At 58.1% G+C, this 14548-nt stretch overlaps 5 protein-coding genes across 5 annotated transcripts; 3 read left to right on the top strand and 2 right to left on the bottom strand.

The window, feature by feature from the left end:
- Positions 1 to 1215: 1215 nt before the first annotated feature.
- Positions 1216 to 2040, top strand: VTJ83DRAFT_7260 (uncharacterized protein; the record flags this gene model as incomplete). Its single annotated transcript, XM_071014063.1, has 1 exon — positions 1216 to 2040. One exon carries the CDS (start codon positions 1216 to 1218, stop codon positions 2038 to 2040), a length of 825 nt encoding a protein of 274 aa, XP_070863477.1.
- Positions 2041 to 3866: 1826 nt separating this feature from the next.
- Positions 3867 to 4977, bottom strand: VTJ83DRAFT_7259 (uncharacterized protein; the record flags this gene model as incomplete). The annotated part of the gene is made up of 3 exons (XM_071014061.1): positions 3867 to 4389; positions 4470 to 4657; positions 4720 to 4977. The coding sequence occupies 3 exons, from the start codon at positions 4975 to 4977 to the stop codon at positions 3867 to 3869; spliced, it is 969 nt and encodes a 322-aa protein (XP_070863476.1).
- Positions 4978 to 6410: 1433 nt separating this feature from the next.
- On the top strand, positions 6411 to 7742 carry VTJ83DRAFT_7258 (uncharacterized protein; the record flags this gene model as incomplete). The annotated part of the gene is made up of 1 exon (XM_071014060.1): positions 6411 to 7742. One exon carries the CDS (start codon positions 6411 to 6413, stop codon positions 7740 to 7742), a length of 1332 nt encoding a protein of 443 aa, XP_070863475.1.
- A 902-nt stretch (positions 7743 to 8644) lies between these two features.
- On the top strand, positions 8645 to 9108 carry VTJ83DRAFT_7257 (uncharacterized protein; the record flags this gene model as incomplete). Its single annotated transcript, XM_071014059.1, has 2 exons — positions 8645 to 8738; positions 8951 to 9108. The coding sequence occupies 2 exons, from the start codon at positions 8645 to 8647 to the stop codon at positions 9106 to 9108; spliced, it is 252 nt and encodes an 83-aa protein (XP_070863474.1).
- A 1694-nt stretch (positions 9109 to 10802) lies between these two features.
- VTJ83DRAFT_7256 (uncharacterized protein) lies at positions 10803 to 11045 on the bottom strand (the record flags this gene model as incomplete). The annotated part of the gene is made up of 1 exon (XM_071014058.1): positions 10803 to 11045. One exon carries the CDS (start codon positions 11043 to 11045, stop codon positions 10803 to 10805), a length of 243 nt encoding a protein of 80 aa, XP_070863473.1.
- Between the last annotated feature and the right edge of the window lie 3503 nt (positions 11046 to 14548).

Below are 14548 nucleotides of genomic sequence, written 5' to 3'. Positions count from 1 at the left end.
GCGTAGGCAGAGTGTCTAACCTCCACATTCTAGGTTGTCAACGTGCTTGCCTGTGTACCACAGTACTCCGTACTACATAGGTCTTCAGTCCATCAAGCAACGTTCATCGTAGCCGCTCTCCCGAAGCTTGGTCGGGTAGTGGGCTGCCGCTGCGCATGAAAAGAAATATGTGACAAACGGGTACCACAGCAGCTCAGAATATGGTCAACGGTTGATTATTGGCGGGAGGTATGCAGTGTTTCTTTGCTCGTATGTGCCTGGTTCCGCGTGTGATGGAATCCAAAGAGATGCTTGGAAGACCAACTTGGGCGTCGATAATGGAGGGGCATGCCGCCTGCGATTGGCGGGCTTCGGCATGGATTTAGACGCCGACCTAGTCCAAACATGGCTAGCGCCTGTGATCAACGGCAAAAGACCCACTTGGCTAGTGCTTCGCTCGCCAATCTGCCAATCCGCCAATCCGTCTCCACTATTTCCCACGTTCCGTCTGATCTGCCCATCCAGGCCGACTTCCGCTTTGGTGACTTTGATCGACTTCTCGCTGGTTAGCCGCCCATCTCGCGGACTTGCAGATGTGCTGCATGTCAAGATGCATAGACGACAGGGAAGATATGCTAGAGCTCGGGAGCGAGCTCTTCGCTGACAGCCCAGGTCCCCGCCCGTTGCAACCTCTGATGCTTTGATCGGGAAGACAGGACCATGGCAGCGCTCTCATTGGCTTCACTCGACCTGGAGCAAACTGTGATCGCTCAGCCGGCAGCTTGCATCTTCTCCATGGCCGGGCTGGGGGCGGCCACTTTGCCATGCAGCCCATCAATGTGGCCGGGTGTTGTCCCTCCCCTCCAAGACCGGCTCCGAGATGTGATATAAGGGCCGCTCTCCTCGGCCTTGTCCCTCTCCTTTCTCTTTTCCTTCTGCAGCAAGCACTCAACCACCAAAACCAGTTTTGTTGTTTTCTTTTCTTTTCTTTTTTTTTTCTTTTCCCTTACGCTCTCAAGGAGCTGTGCTCCTCATCCCCAACTAATACTCCAAAAAAACATCATCACACTTTTGGATAGCTCGCTGGTCTTGCTATCCTCTTTTTGCCCCCCCCACTTACACACAATTCTGGTTTTACTTGCTCAGCACGCTTCAACGCAAGCGATCTTTCGTTTCAAGACAGCCATTTTTTGATACCCCAGCATAATTAATACCCCTCTTAATAACGAAGCCAAAATGTCCGCCATCCAGCTCTCCTTCTCCCTCCGCGTCTCCTCGGGCGTCAAGACGGTCCACCTCCTCGGGTCCTGGGACAACTACTCCAATCAGCTCCCCCTGTCCAAGGACAAGTCCTCCTCCAAGGGCACCTGGAAAGGCACATTCCGCTTCCAGCAGACCCTCCTCCAGCCTGGCCAGCGTTACTGGTACTATTACATCATCGATGGCTACCACGTCGCCCACAACCCCAGCGAGGACTCCACCGTTGAGCCCACCACCGGCCGCACCCTGAACATTCTTGATGTTCCCAAGTCTTCTTCCTCCAAGTCCTCCTCCCGCAAGTCCACCTCGTCGCAGAAGAGCCGCGCCTCCGTTTCCGGCGACATCCCCAAGGGCCGCCCCCTCTCCATCTCCCAGATCAAGGCCCCCAAGCCGGTCCAGCCCAACGCCGCTCGCACCATCCTGACCAAGGACTTTGATGAGGACGAGCTGTCCAGCCAATTCGCCGCCACGGCCATCTACGACGACGAGTACTACTACGACGACGCCGACGGCATCCTCATCCCGGGCTCGCCCGCCTCCAGCGTCGGCTCGTCCCTGTCGTACAACTCGGACAGCTCCGGCACCTCGCGCTCCTCGGGCTACAGCACCCCGTCCTCGGACTGCTCGTCCTGCACCTGCGAGCGCTACGGCATCACCCGCAAGGGCGAGCGCGTCAGGCTCGACTGCGGCGGCTCGCGCTGCTCCTACGACGACTCGTCGAGCTCGTGCTCGAGCTCCGAGGACGAGGCCGAGTACGTTGCGCGCAGCTCCCGGCGCAACGGCATCGTCGTCCGCCATTAAACGGACGGCGCTGTGCCCTCGGGTGGGGAAGAAGATTTGCTTTTCTCTCATTTGTCTCATCTTTTCACACAAGAGAGAGAGACTTGGGTGTCATTCACGCACGCCGTGGGGTTCAAGGCGCGCTCTCCAGCCTCGCTGCCTTCCCCTTCGGTGCGGTACCGGTGTGTTGGTGACAACGATGGTGCTCCTGGAAAGGCCCGTCCGCCTCCGCCAACCAGCCCCGGACAACGTCGACGCTCCCCGGGCTTTCGAGCCGAAAAAGAAAAAAAAAAAAGAAAAGGATGAGCAACCTATCGCGGTCCATTTCCTACACGCTCGCTTCGTTGTTTGGAACACACGAGCAGCAGCGAGTTTTGGTTGTGTCGGTTGGCCCGTCGCTCTCGTTCTTTCGCCCCTCTCCCCTCCCCGCTTCCTGGCGCGTGCGTTGAGGTGAAAGGAGACCCGGGGGGGAGTTGTTCCGACTGGTTCGGAGCTCTCTCCCTTCCACCCTGCTTCACGCACGAGAGACGAGATGCGCGGCCATCCGGCCACAGCCGCAGGTTGGTTCTTTCGTCGGAACCACCGGCTCCTGCTGGGCTCGTGTCATACAACCGACCCCGTGAACCTGCCCTCCCTGACCGCCGCGCCCGTTCTGGCTGTGGTGCGAACGGGAGGAGTGGTCCGGTGGTTGTTGCTGAGGGTCTTATCAATCGACCCCTTCCTGTCTTGAGATGGAATACTCTCTTGCGTTTTATAATCTCTTTGTCTCCTTGACAACCTTGCCCGAGCATCAATGTCCTCCTGGTGAGGGCCTTGGCCTAGCTCGTGGCTCCCCCCCTCCCGTCTTTCCGCACGGCGGAGTCATCTCTCTCAATGTCATGGCTTTGGTTGTGGGACGGTTTCTGGTCAACTTTTCCCTTTTGGGCTCCGTGCTTTCGGTGTTTTGTGAAACGCGGGCCTGCCGGAGGGTTTTGGAAATGTGGTCTTGGGCCTGGGCTTTGGGAAGGGTCTGAGCGAGCCACTCTTTTGTTTTTTCAGGGTTCTGGCTGAGGAAAGGGTGGGGGTGCGGCAGCCAACAGGACGGTTCCCTTGGAAACCGAAAGGGGAGGGAACCAAGTCAAGAACTTGGCGTGCCTGGTTGTAGTAGTCCGGAAGTACCAAGGTCAAGTTTGGGTAGCTTCTTGTAATGAACCATCTACTACTCCGCCTTGCTAGTATTCCTTGCGTGCTAAGTGTTGCCTGATCATGTTGGATGTGGTGATTCGAAGATTCAACGGGATGGGTGGTTTGGAGGCGGCTTCATTGATCCCGTGTCTACACAGCATCATCACCTTGTCCGTGGTGAGCATCCTTCATGTTGCATGTGAGGAGGAGAGTTCACCCGGCGGGTGTGTGGTAATAACAGAGAAAAGATAAGACGGGATCCGCAACCCAGCCAGCCATGTATGTTGTATGGGTGCGAGGGAGTCGGAATTCTATCTATGAGCCTGTTGACATGCCAAGCACATACGTACTAGTATGTCTATTCGATAGCCCTGTTATACATAGAGAGAGATCAGGTACCCATTCACTATGCGGTGTAGAGCCATACAACACAAACCCTGTCCCGATGGTTCCTTCGAAACTCGGCCAAGGTCGTGTCACGGTGCTACAAGGAAACTTCTGCTTTGACTCTATTTCAGAGCGTCTATACTGTCACAATACTTGACCAAGCCATGTACTCCAATGCAACCTGCCCATATGAAGAAACCCGGATGTATCCTTGCTGGCCCCAATGCTGTTTACCCCGGATCCCAGGCCTTGTGAACGCCAAACCTCGTTTCGCCCCTGTATGACCTCCCCCCTCCCTAAAACCTCGCGCTCTTCCCGTCCCTTACGACCCTCCTCCCAATCCTCAGATCCCTCCTCGAGGTGCAGCAACACCCCATGCCCGCGTGCACTCCAAACCCCCACACGGCGAACCCGGTGGCCAACCACATGAAAATAAACATCCTCGTCCCCAGCTCCGCCCTGATGTTCAGCTCGGACTGCGCCTCGGCCGCGACCTTGAACGCCGCGCTGATGGCCGTGGCGGCCCCGCACGCGGCGATCAGCAGCACCATGTGCAGGAATGCGGCGAAGGCTATCGGCAAGCTCCACCAGCGCGAGCGGACCGGCAGCGAAGGGGAGAGGACGCAGAGGAGGAAGGAGAGGATGGTGGTGGTGAGGAAGAAGCCGAACATGATGTGGCTGGTGACGCGCAGGACGTCGAGGATGGTGACGAGCGCGGTGGGCAGGGCAACTGTAGCGCCCGCGAGGAGCTCGTCCATGAGGACGCTGACGGGATTGAACCAGTAGAGGGTTTCAGGCCGGGAGCAGAAGGTGATGCCTCTGTTTGGGTGGCGGGGTGGTTAGCCGGATAGGTTTGCAAGGGGGAGGTCAACAAAGCGGGGCAAGGGAGGGGCACGAACCGGTTCAGGTAGCCTTCGCAGAAATTCCAAAGGCCGACCTGGTAAAAATCATGCAGGCCGATGGACTGGGCGATGCTGTTGATCAGCCGGGCATTGGGCACCGAGAGAGGGATGATGTCGGCCAGGACGAGCTTGAAGAAGTAGGTCTGATCGATCACAGGGCGTGGAGCGAGGTTGCCAATCATGACCTGGGGGTGAGCGTCAGCAAGATAGCCTCGCTTTCGGGGGACGTGGTTTCACGAGGCCTTACGAGGATCAGGAAGATCAGGTTCATGAGATAGGCAAAGGAGGCGCTGAGGGCAAACCCCTTGCGGAGGCGCGTCGCCCGCTTGATGGCCTCGTTGGTGAGTTGGGAGCCATCGCTGGGAGCGTCGGAGGGGTCTGCCGACGCGACGGGACTCTGTGGCCTCAATGTGGGTTGTCTTGATGCGGGTGGCGTCGATGCTGATGACGTCTTTTCTGAGATGGCATGTTTCATGCGAGACCGGAGAGCCGTCGGCAGGCCCATGGTGACGAGCCGCCGGCGAGATGGAGGTGGATCACGGAAAGGAAAGCCAGGTGAAACAGTCCAGGTGCGATGCGAAAAAAAATAGGTAATGGAGTTGAGAGATGAACAATGAAGCCTGAGACGTCTACAACCAGATGAATTGGGCCAAAACAGATGACGCCGGACTAGGGTCGATCCCGGACCAGAGCTCGGACTAGGCGCAAAGATGCTCCGAGTCTGCGCTCAATCGCGGTGAAAAGGAGCAATCGACTGATGATCCGAATGAGAATTGCTGCTGACGGCGGCCGTTGGTGAAAGTTCGTGTTGCTCCCCTCATCCAGGGTGAGGTGTGAAAATGCGTTGTGATAGCCTTCATTGAAGGAGCGAGTGGATCTGGCGCGAGAGCCTGGAAACGGACCAGCCCCCCCCTCCTCTCCTTGTCGGCTTCCGAAGTTGGGTGGATTCCAGGGCCCTGCAGCCCTGCCTGCAGCAGGTTCGCCTCCCCTTGGCGTTTCTCTACAAGTACATAACTACCGAGTACATTCGTCGGCGGGTGCGTTGGCGGTGGCGTGCCAGAAGCGCAGCGCGCTGCCGCGCGGTCCGCTTGTGTTTGAAGAGCCGCTGGCGCTGGCGAATCCAGTGGCCACCGTGCGCCCAGAAAGGTTCCCAGGTGTCCGGAAATGGCGGTCAACCACGCAATGGCAGAACAGCGACCCAGATTGGGTTGCATCTCGAAGCCCAAGGGGCATATTGTTTACGAGATGTCAACGGGGCCAAGCTCTCCACCGCCTGAACGGATTGGTTCTGCACAGCACCACAGTGCACTGCTCTGTATGAACATATGATGTTGAGCCCGGCTGGACAGCCCGTGAAGCATGGGAACTCGTGAAGCATCCCCGTTGGGGCGCTGAAACCGGCTTTCACCCGGGTTGTTCGTGCCTGGCGTGGCGCCTGCAGCGCAATCTCGGATGCCGGGCAGGGCTTACGCTGTAACGTCCAGCCAGCGCCAGCGTCTTGGCAGCACGTCACTGTGCAGACGCGGCTGCGGTCGCCACTGGCAGAAACGCGAGGCGGAGGAGCTGACGGCCCGAACTGGACTCTTCAAACCACTGAAGGGGGCGGGTTGGGAGCGCTGCCGCCTTGTTTTGATCAATGGGAGAGAGAGACCACAAAACCTGGAACCCTGAAGTGGCGCGAACTCCAAGTCCAAGATTGCCAACAACCGCCCCTTACAGCATCAAATCACAAAGTCCTCCACCGTTACACAGTAGATTCCATTCGTGGCTGTGTCTTGGCCCAGGGCTCCCAACCCCTCCTGGAATTTCAGGCTGACAGATCGCAAGCCTGGAGGTCGGGCAGAATCCTCGACTCTGCTGTTTTGTTTTCCTGGCTGCCGCCTTGTTTACTCCCCCCATTCTCATGGGAGACTCTGTCTCACATCGCGACCTCCGCTCATGATGGCGTCCCTCAGGCGCATCGCCCTATTCTGGGCTGTGTCTCTCGCCGTCTCTCCGGCGCTGGCCCAGGAGGAGACATCTTTGACGACATCCACCACCGCTGACATCATATACCTGACCGGCACCGTCCCGCGGACCACCGATACCCCTCCCACCTCGTCCAAGACATCCGCTTCGACCGGCACAACCGACCTTGTCTCCAAAGCCGTCGAAACGGACCCATCCGAATCCACCACAGACTCGCTGACTTACATCACGGGATCCTCGTCTCCCACCACCACCGGCACCACCACCGGCACGGGCAACTCAACCCAAACCTCGTCGACATCCACCTCGCCGGCCCCGACCAACACCCGCCCCTGCAATGGCTACCCAGAGCTCTGCGAGCGCAAGTACAGCAACATCACTCAAGTGGGCTGCCACAACAGCCCCTTCGTTCGCGCCGGCAGCGCCGCCGCCAACCAGGAGTTTCCCGTCCTCGACCAGCTCAAGGACGGCGTTCGCTTCCTCCAGGGCCAGATCCAGTGGCCGGCCAACGGCACCGTCCCGCACTTCTGCCACACCTCGTGCGACCTGCTCGACGCCGGGCCCATCACCGACTGGCTCCGCCAGGTGCGCGACTGGGTGGCCGCGCACCCCTACGACGTCGTGACGATCCTGCTCGGCAACGGCAACTACTCGACCCCGGACCTGTACGTGCCCTACATTGAGGAGTCGGGCATCACCCAGTTCGTCTTCACGCCCGCCAAGGTGCCGCTCCGCCGCGACGACTGGCCCACCCTCGCGCAGCTTATCCTGTCGGGCCAGCGCGTCGTCATGTTCCTCGACTACATGGCCGACCAGAACGCCTACCCCTGGCTGCTCGACGAGTTTAGCCACATGTGGGAGACGCCCTTCGACCCGATCGACCGCTCCTTCCCGTGCACCGTGCAGCGCCCGCCCGACCTGAACCCGGACGCCGCCCGCAACGACTACCTGTACCTGATGAACCACAACCTCAACGCCGAGGTGTCGCTGCTGGGGCAGACCATCCTGGTCCCGGCCGTGAGCGAGCTCAACGTGACCAACGCGGCGGACGGAGAGGGGAGCCTGGGCATGGCCGCCGCGAACTGCCGGGGAGACTGGGGGCACCCTCCGAACGTGCTCAACGTGGATTATTACAACTACGGCAACTACCCGGGGAGCGTTTTCGAGGTGGCCGCGAGGATGAACAACGTCACGTACGAGAGGAGGCCGTGCTGCGGGCCGGAGCAGAACAGCGCGGGGAGATTGGAGATGGCGAAGGCGGCCTTGTGGCTGGGCATTGCGTGGGTGATTTGGATGTTGTAGGCGGGGAATGCGCGTTTGTTGGCTGCTGCTGCTGCCGCTATTTTTTGTCTCTTCTGCAGTTCTATATCCTTGGGTCGGGGAGCAGCTGGTATTGCTCCGGGCGGTTGGGCTGGGTTCGGCGCATGATACACAAGGCCTTCTGCGGTGTTGGGCTCGGGGTCGGGTTCGGACTCGTTTCCCAAAGCCCTTTCTATTTCACCTTGGAGCATAGCTAGATCACAGGACTGGGTAGGTTAGGAGGAGTTGGGAAGACGGGCATCGTTTGCATTGCATGGCGAGACGCTAGGGATGTTAGGATTGAACTAGGTATATATAGTTACTGTACGTGTAGAGCGGTACCGGCGCCACTCGACACCAAGCAGACTGGATACCAGACTCCAGTTAGTCCGAATCCAGACCACAGCGATGACGTTCGCCAGTTGCCCCGGTTTCTCATGGAATTTGTGGATTGCATCCCAACCCCACACTTTTTTTTTCCAACTTGCTGTTCCCGCTGACTCTCTTTGTGCCTGTGCCTGGCCCGTACGCAGAAGTGTACTAGAGCCGCTCCCGGGATGCCCCTGATGCGAGGACCGGACCCCCCCTGGCAAATCCCCAAGGCTTGGCACCGGTGCGCCGTCACGAGCCGAGGTTCAAATGCCCACATGCGGGAGCCGAAGCCGAGTCCCGTGCCCCGGCTTTCTGTCTCCTTTCCATCCATCCACTCACCTTCCAACAATTAGCAATCACCGACGACCAGTCTCTCCTTAGTTCCTCGGCGTATACCATCATCGTTTACATATACGACCGCCCGCGCTTTCTTGCTTGTTGGTTTCCATCCGCTTTTGGTGCCGAACTCCCACCCCGTTCCATAGCCCGTGTCTTGCCGATACCCTCCTGCCGACGCAGCCCCAGTAGCAACCATGTCCAAGCAGTTCACCAAGGCCGAGGTCGCCGAGAAGAAGGACGGCGAGTCCATCCTCCTCATCATCGACGGCAATGTTTATGACGTTGCTGGTATGTCTTGACCCTTTACTCCCCGGGATGGCTCGTTCATTCCGCGCCGCCTTGAGCTTGGGGAAGCGCTCCCGGCATGGTGGAAGATTTCAGGCACAGCGGTGGTCTCTGTCTTGTTCAATCGTCACACACACACGCGCGCGCGCGCACACACGCACACACACACACACACATATATATATATATATATATACATGCTAACCACCCCGCAGGCTTTCTCGACCAGCACCCTGGCGGCGCCAAGATCCTCAAGCGCTTCGGCGGCAAGGACGCCAGCAAGCAGTTCTGGAAGTACCACAGCAAGAGCGTGATCGAGAAGTACGGCCCTAAGCTCCAGGTCGGCACGCTCAAGGAGGCTGCCAAGCTCTGAGGAAGCCAATTCTATGGGGCTTTGAGGTCGCTGTTTCTGGGAAGTGTGGAAGGCTGGGTTGGATGGTTGGGTTCGTTTTCTTCCCGGAGAGCTGGAGGGTGCAACCCCCTGGCCTCAGGGATGGGATGAACAGGTAGATGAGGGTTTGGTAGTGTTCGGGAGATTGGGAAATCGGAGGAGGAGGGCGAGCGGACAGGGGCGCCTTGAAATGGCGTTCTTGTCCGTTCGCTCATGGGCGGTGAGCTTGTTTTGTTTGTACATACACGAGCCACGGCGCGGTGCGGTGATGACACTTATCAGCACTTAGCATATAGCGTGTCGTCAAGCTGAATGATATCACGATAATACTCACGACAGGGGTTCCTTGATCTCCCCCCTCTCTCTCTCTCTCTCTCTCCGCCTATGGTCTACCTATTGTACTTGGCAGGTGAGTGGCCGTTACATGAAGGCACGTGTATACACCAGCCCCAGAGGGTAGGATGCGTGTAGGTCTCTTCCAACTGTAAGAACCCCCCACCACCCCCCCCCCCCCCTCCGCCCTCCTCTCGGATGTAAAAGTGCCATTCTTCTGCATTTTCCATCCATGGTGAAATTCCCACCTCGTCCGACCTCATCCCACCCACAACCCACCAGACCGGAACTACAACACCACCACCACGAGCTGTCGTGCGACAGGGCACACGAAAAAAAAAAGCGTGCGCGGCCCGTTTCAACATTGGGGAACATGCATATACCCTATGCGTCTCACGTCCACCGACACGATGGGCTGGCTGGGTAAGGAAGGTGTATGCAAATGACGGACATGCAGGCCAACCGACACGCCTAGTACTATGTACCGTTCCTTAACGGACCGAATTTGACGGGAACCGGGACGCATCTATGGACTCGGCCGATAGATCTGCGTTTGTGGAACCTGTTATGTGGCCGGCATATCGCTCGTGGCCATGAACGTCACTCATGCCCTCCTCTTATCTCGCCTATCACATAGTTCGTGGCTGATGAGTCATGCACCCATCTCGACGTCTACCTTATGCTCGGTAGAACGTAGGCACCTCCCAGGAAAGCTGATTAGACAGACCTCGATCAATCCCAGGCGCACACACTGTAAAGAACTGAGGATGACTAGACAAGGTACCTAGGTAGGCTCGGCAGATAGGGTACCAACACCCACACACACACCCACACACACACACGCACGCACGGACGCACATGCGTACAAGCTTGCTTGTAAATGCTGGCTCTTAGGGTCGATAGACAAAATCTACAACAAGCTCCCGGTGATAAGTATGGTCAGATAAGTACCTTAGTACATAGGTCCTGGGGTCGTTGCAGTTCTCCTCTTGCAAGGCACTTCAGGGAACGCACAACTCAAGGTAGAGTGTAATTAGTTCCATTATCCATGTTATCCTAATTTTGTAAGCACAACCTAACCCCTCTAACTACCCAAAACAACTTCAAGACTGGTACTTTTATGTAACGCCAAACAGGTCACGTCCTCCATATTAGTTGGTCTTCCCGTCTGCCCATGTATATCCCCTTGACCAAGCAAATCCGAACCCCCTACCGACCCGTCCATGAATGATGCCGTTACGCCCGCGATACTCTAACGCCAAACCCAATACAAGTCAAGCTAAACCAGTAGACCCAAAGAGAGAGGGAAAAAAAAGCTACGCCCGTACGGCCCTTCCCCCGTTTTACCAGGGCGCCCGGAACCCGACAGGGCTGGGAGGCGGCGGCGCCGGGACGGTGTAGTCATTCTCGGGAATGTGGCGCACAGGAGTGGCGCGGAGCTTGTCGTTGATGTTGTTCTTGGCCAGGGAGGCGTTGAGGCTAGCGAAGAGGTCCTCCTGGGCGGTGATGAGGCGGCTGAGACCCATCATGTTGGGGGTCCGGCGCGGAGAGGGGGCGAGGATGGCGATGGGCGAGGCAGCCTCCATTTTTGTTGGTTGATTGGTGGGTTGGTGATCGTGTGTGTGTGTGAGAGAGAGAGAGTGTGTGTGTATGAGATGTAGATGCGACGTCCGGCGTTGGATAAAAGTTGGATCGGAAGCAGAATGTGGCTTTGGTGGCCGGCGAGTTGGTAGAGGATTTGGAGGAGTTGGGAGCGAAGCGATCCCGTCTTGTTATGTGATGCGGCTTGGGGGTGATTGACCTGGTGGCGTTCAAGGGCTGACTCGTTCTTTGGAGGTGATCCCGACAGCAGATATGTAAGTGATCGTCGTCGTATGTAGACAGGCCGCTGTGATGGTCGGGTAAGAAACAGATGATGAGACGAAGAGAAAAACTTGACACCCAACGGCGTGCGAGTGTGTTCTTATGTGCAAACAGGTCGGGCCCAAAGAGACCAGGCTGGTCTGGCCGTTTGATAGGGAGCAGGGGTGAGAGGGGAGGGGGGGGGTGTGGATGAAAAGGGGTGTGGGGCATACAGAGAGGGTGGAATTCTGGGGAACGGATGGATAGCTCAAGGTTCCCGCCCAATGCATGCCACAACCCCAGATCTCCCCGTTTTTTCCGTTCCCTTTGTTTCTCATGCTATGGTCCGAGATTGTCTCAGGATCTTGCGCCCAAGCAAGGCACGGACGGACAGAGTGCGTCATACGGAGGAACTGGACAACGAGTCAAAGGGTCGATGGATTTCTCAATCTTTTGGGATCACGGGGGAAAACCCGCTGGCGGTTTCGTGGGTGTTCTGGTCCGGGGAAGCTCTCCGCAGTGGCAAACTGGGCCTCGGGAGATGTGCCTTGTCTCCAGGGTGGCCAGTTCGGGCGGTGGAAGAGTATGGCCGACGGCCCTGAGCCATGGCGCGGGAAATGTCTTGGCTAGGGCAGTGGGTTCAGTACCATGACAGCTTGGCCAACACACAGGCGTTGGGTTGTTGGAAACTATCGACGACGGGCCGAGTCAGGAGTGTTTCTGCTGTGCTCGACCCCAGACTTGAGTCGATTGTCAGACTGGAAACCTACGTCATTCTGCCCGGCGATGAGGTGAGGTGACGGTGCCCTCGCAGCGCCTGAGCAGCATCATCATCATCATCGTCCATGGACAGGCTGCGTAACTGCTGTGTGGTGCGTGATAGCCCAACCGACGTCACAACGCAAAGAGCGGGGGCCTAGCCACATCCATCAGGCACAGCAGCTGGAGACAGGAGGCCCTACGACCTGGAACTGAAAACAGGGGGACCCAAGGCGACCGGTTCCCCGTCTTGGGCCTGGCCGGCAGAAGACGGCCACCCAACCAACAACGGACACGGATTTTCATCGTTCGACTTGTTGGACGGACCAGCGGCAAAGCAGCCACTGGGAGAGCTCAGATGTGTTGAGGGATAAAGGAGCATGCCGATGGTTGGCGGCGACAGGATTGCTGTTTGTGCCGGGAGCAGACGAGCACATGTGGGAATGAACGTCCAGGTTGCCTGGAATGGTGCAGAGGGCAAACGAGAATTGATTTCCCCGTGGGGCAGGGTTGTCTGGTTCCGGGTCCAGCCCCCACCATTCCCGTCCCGTCTTTCCGTCTGGGGTCTTGTGGGGCATGGATCATCCAGCCCCACAGTGCCCCTGGAGGCTTGACTCGGCTTCCATCCGCCCCACCTTCAGCGTTCGAGAACCCAAAAACCATGCCAAGGTCGGTCGGGTTTCTCCAGATACGTAATCCCAATGTTGTGTTGGTTCGGGCCCATGCCTCTAGCTGTTGGGCGGCTTGAACACGGCCCATGTTCTCAGGCCTGCTGTTGGCGGAAGCGAAATCCAATCCTGTGTCTTTGTCACACGTTACCAAAGCATCTCGCTGTGCAACTACCCCAGCCCTCTTCCAATCTATGCGTCTGGCATCTGGCATTTTCCCGATGGCTCGATTCAGTTCGCAAACATTCTTCCCGCCCACACGAGCCACGCGCTTCGCGGACCTCTTTCTCGAGGAAGGTGGCAGATCACTCCAATCGCCTATCTGATGGTCGCCGTCACCTCCCTCAGCCACGTCCTCGGTGCTCGCATTGGAGATGGCCCGGCGACCCACGACCGGGTGGTAACAGCCAGGGGGCGGCGTAAATTGCGCCGTCCAGGCTCTTTGTGGTGTGTTGGGTCCGGGAAGGCCGAAACCGAAACGACCTCAACTCGCCGCTGTGCCCTCGACGCCGCTGCTGTCGGTTTCATCCCTGCCGCTCCCCGCCCCCAGAATGGGCTCTCTGCGGGCGGCAGAGCCAGCCCGGACCAGCAACCGTTGCCGGCCTCCTGCGGTAACGGCGCGGCACCGCAATGCTCAGCATCCTCTGATGGAAAACCGCATAGGTGTCACAGCTACTATTTTCGGCGCCGAGTGACGGCAACCGTCGAATCCCCAACGTTACAACAGCCCGCACCTGCAGCCTGGCCTGTGCACCCAGCGACGCTGGATGCGCCGTGCCGTTCTCCGGAAGAAAAGAAGGGGCATCGTGTCTTTCTTTCTGCCCCCCCTCATCCAGCAGCGTTCCGGCAACCAGAGCGCCGCCGTCACCGTGTCATCTGACGGCCTGGCACGGGCTAATTCCAGCCCCTTTCTGTCAAAATTTCAACAGGGCATGAGCCCTGCTGGCCCACAGTTCTTACCCTGCTGGTCAGAGAAGAAAAAGCTCAACACCAACTCCAATATTACAGAACCATCCCGGTGGTTCTCATTTCGTTGGCGTGGAAAGCTGAGCGGTGGCAACACACTAACGACCGGTTGCCGGGGCCGGACTCCGAGCTAGCGAAATATACGCGATGCTTTTCCCGGGGGGGGGGGGGGGGGGGGCGCCGGCGATTCTTCTGGAAGGAAAAAAAACTTTCCAGAAGAGGATCGCCAGGGCACGACACCGCACGTCTCCCTGATTTTCCCTGTCCCGCCCCGTTCTGGGCTGCAGCTGCTCCCCAGATTTTCCGTGCTGCCGGTAGCAGCGCCAAGCCGCGGATCGAGTTGGCCCGCACCAGCCGGCCGCGTTAGCGCGCCAACATGGAGGTCCGGCTCTTTCGTTTCTGGACACCATTTTGATTTTTTCACCCCCTCTGCCAGCTCGCCATGCCGCGGCTTCACTTGCGAGACCAGGCCCCGAGTGTGTTGGCCGGCAGTTCATGCTGGCATCTGACGAGAGCATGTCTTCCATGTCTTTCACTCATCAGCATAAGCGGCACTGTCTGCGTGGGTCAGGTACAAGGACGCCTACATCCAGCATTATGTGGCAATCAGCTCATATCCCCGTCCTGGGCGGCTGTGTGACGATGAAGGCGGAGTCATAATGCAATCAAGTCGGACCGGAGGACGGGGTTGTGTTTCGGGCTGATGGGTCGCCGCCTCTGACGGACGGATGATCATCATCCATTCTGATTCATTGGCATCAACCCCCTCCCACCAACGGCTACCGGACTGGTGGCAAGTATCAGAAACCTGCTTCCGGTAGTCAATACGAGAGAAACTAGCTCCACGGCGGTGG

The sequence above is a fragment of the Remersonia thermophila genome, chromosome 7 (assembly GCF_042764415.1).
Source record: "Remersonia thermophila strain ATCC 22073 chromosome 7, whole genome shotgun sequence".
NCBI classification, from domain to species: domain Eukaryota; kingdom Fungi; phylum Ascomycota; class Sordariomycetes; order Sordariales; family Chaetomiaceae; genus Remersonia; species Remersonia thermophila.
The sequence above is the reverse complement of the archived record's forward strand: the minus strand, read 5'-3'. Positions and strand labels throughout refer to the sequence as shown.